Source organism: Aethalodelphis obliquidens, unplaced genomic scaffold (genome assembly GCF_003676395.1).
Source record: "Aethalodelphis obliquidens isolate GAN/ISIS:26980383/991018 unplaced genomic scaffold, ASM367639v1 scaffold2, whole genome shotgun sequence".
Lineage (NCBI taxonomy): Eukaryota > Metazoa > Chordata > Mammalia > Artiodactyla > Delphinidae > Aethalodelphis > Aethalodelphis obliquidens.
Window position 1 is genome coordinate 27,897,873 of NW_020837946.1, and position 2,913 is coordinate 27,900,785.

At 44.9% G+C, this 2,913-nt stretch overlaps 1 protein-coding gene across 2 annotated transcripts in view; it reads left to right on the top strand.

Annotated features, from left to right (window-relative positions):
• Positions 1–2,174: 2,174 nt before the first annotated feature.
• The window catches only part of LOC113624718 (gamma-crystallin C), a 2,071-nt gene continuing 1,332 nt past the window's right edge, over positions 2,175–2,913 (top strand). For both annotated transcript variants that reach the window (XM_027114683.1, XM_027114693.1), the window contains exons 1-2: positions 2,175–2,204; positions 2,301–2,543. In XM_027114683.1, the coding sequence (XP_026970484.1) occupies positions 2,196–2,204; positions 2,301–2,543 (252 nt within the window). In that variant the 5' untranslated portion in view covers positions 2,175–2,195. The remainder of the gene's footprint in view (positions 2,205–2,300; positions 2,544–2,913) is intronic.

The window sequence follows — 2,913 nt, forward strand, 5'->3', positions numbered from 1 at the left end:
AAACGAAATTGAGTTATTTGTAGTGAGGTGGATGGACCTAGAGTCTGTCGTAAAGAGTGAAGTAAGTCAGAAGGAGAAAAACAAATACATATGCTAACACATATATATGGAATCTGGAAAAAAAAAAAGGTTCTGAAGAACCTAGGAGCAGGACGGGAATAAAGACGCAGACATAGAGAATGACTTGAGGACACAGGGAGGGGGAAGGGTAAGCTGGGACAAAGTGAGAGAGTGGCATGGACATATACACACTACCAAATGTAAAATACATAGCTTGTGGGAAGCAGCCGCATAGCACAGGGAGATCAGCTCGGTGCTTTGTGACCACCTAGAGGGTGGCAACTATTTACATATCATTTACACTGTATTCACAACTACTTACACAGCATTTACATTGTAGTAGGTATTATAAGTAATCTAGAGATGATTTAAAGTATATAGGAAGATTGTGTAGGTTATATGCAAATACTACTCCATTTTGTATAAGGGACTTGAGCATCTGCAGATTTTGGTATCCACAGGAGTTCTGGAAGCAATCCCACGGATACCGAGGGATGGCCTGCTCTATTTCTAGTATTTTATTTGATCCCTAAAATGTGTTAATATAATTGTTTGCCTCAGGGCTCTGTTAGTGCTGCCACCAGTTTTGCAAGAGGTCAGGATGAATTCTACAATGTCACATGACATAGGCTATGAAATAGACTGGGGCCAGCCTGTAGCCACCTATATTCTTTATCGTCCCATGGAGGGTCATGTCAGGGCCTGGGTATCTGCTGGATACTGTGTTGGTTCTATTCCAATAGAGGGACTCCTACTCACTGTGGGTTCCCCTTTTTATAGGAAGAGCCTTAGTAAACCTATTACATGTTAACATAAATAACATATTTTATGAATAATAACGATACTTTCCAAAGCAAAAACAATGAAAAGACTGGAATTGCTTTACATTTTACCAAATCTCTTTAATGTCATATAGCCTCTGGAAAAACTCCACTGTACACTTGTGAAGGAATAAGAGTGAAAAGGGCAAATAACATCTTGGTATTGTTATGAAAACTGTTCTGACCATATGAACCCCTTGAAAGTGTCTTGGGGACCTTAGAGGTCCCCATATCACACTGTGAAATCCATACTATCAAGATACCCTGTTGGGGCTTCCCTGGTGGCGCAGTGGTTGAGAGTCTGCCTGCCGATGCAGGGGACACGGGTTCGTGCCCCGGTCTGGGAAGATCCCACATGCCGTGGAGCGGCTAGGCCCGTGAGCCATGGCCACTGAGCCTGCGCGTCCGGAGCCTGTGCTCTGCAACGGGAGAGGCCACAACAGTGAGAGGCCCGCACACCGCAAAAAAAAAAAAAAAAAAAAAAGATACCCTGTTGTCTGGCCTGGTATCAAGATGCTCTGTTGTCTGGTGCTGTCTAGCATCTCAAAAGTCTGAGGAAGTAGAGGGTGTTGTACCTTGAGGGTTTCTACATTACTCCTTACACTAACTCAAATCACCCTTACCAAGTGAACAAGAGTTTATCAGGGTGAAGAGAAAAGATAGATCTTAGGACATTTGAAGGAGGCCAGGGACCCCAAAGAGCGAGCAAGTCTCTGGGCAGCCGCCAGCAGAAGGAAGGATGCAGGCTCCAAGGGAGATGTGAGAAAGGAAGGCCACAACAATCTGCTTTCAATCACAGAATCTTGAATTTGAATTACGCTTTATGCTTTTCAAAGCATTTTCACAGATTACTTGATTCCCTCTTCCTTAAGATTTCTTATTATTTAAATTTTGGTTTTCAAGAAGTATTTTTGTTCTGTTTTGTTTTTAAACACCAGTCCCTGAGCAGAACACATGGTTTAGTTTAATTACCTTTAAGGAGTCAATTAAGCAGACTAGGCTATAAAATAAAAGCATGGGGATAGAATTCCGCTCATCCTTCTACGTTAAAGACTTTTCATTTTGGTGGCAACAACAGCTTTTGTGAATTAGAACAACCCGAACCTACCAGAAAGAATAAGAGTAAACATTCAGCTAACCGCAGTGACCAGGGGGAGGGAGGGCGGAGAGCTTGCAAATCCCCTTACTCACCGAAATGGGCTCCTTTTGTGTGATTTCCTGCGGAGGCAGCAGTCAGGGCTGCTATTTATACAGCGGCCCTCCCCCTAGTCGCACACAACATCCAGCGAACACCTCCTGCTTCCTCTCTCCAGAATGGGAAAGGTAAGTGCTGGGTACCTGATGCTCAACCTTTGCCGGGTCGCGGCATCTTCAGAGGGCTGCAAATCGCTTCATGCTTCCACATCTTCCATTTTGCAGATCACCTTCTACGAGGACCGGGGCTTCCAGGGCCGCTGCTACGAGTGCAGCAGCGACTGCCCCAACCTGCAGCCCTACGTCAGCCGCTGCAACTCCATCCGGGTGGACAGCGGCTGCTGGATGCTCTATGAGCGCCCCAACTACCAGGGCCACCAGTACTTCCTGCGGCGCGGCGACTACCCCGACTACCAGCAGTGGATGGGCTTCAATGACTCCGTCCGCTCCTGCCGCCTCATCCCCACTGTGAGTGTGGCTCTGTCTTTGCCTTCCTCTCTTTGGAAATCAAAGCCATTAAAAACTGTCATCCTTCAACCAACGGTTCCAACTGGAGAGCAGAAAGGGGGAGTGAGCCCAGTGCATGCAGTCCATTCTAGAAGGGTGTCCCAGATAGCAAGCCATTCTTCATGAAATCTGGTGTTTTTTTTAAAATCACATATTCCCAGTTTTTCATGTTTTAAATGGAATCAAAAATGAAAAGACTCATTAACAAAAAGCAGAACATAGAAGAGACTGAAGTTATCTGTTCGAGATATAATTTCCTTTTTTTGTATTGAAGTATAGTTGAGTTACAATGTTCTGTTAATGTCTGCTGTACAGCAAAGTGATTCAGTCA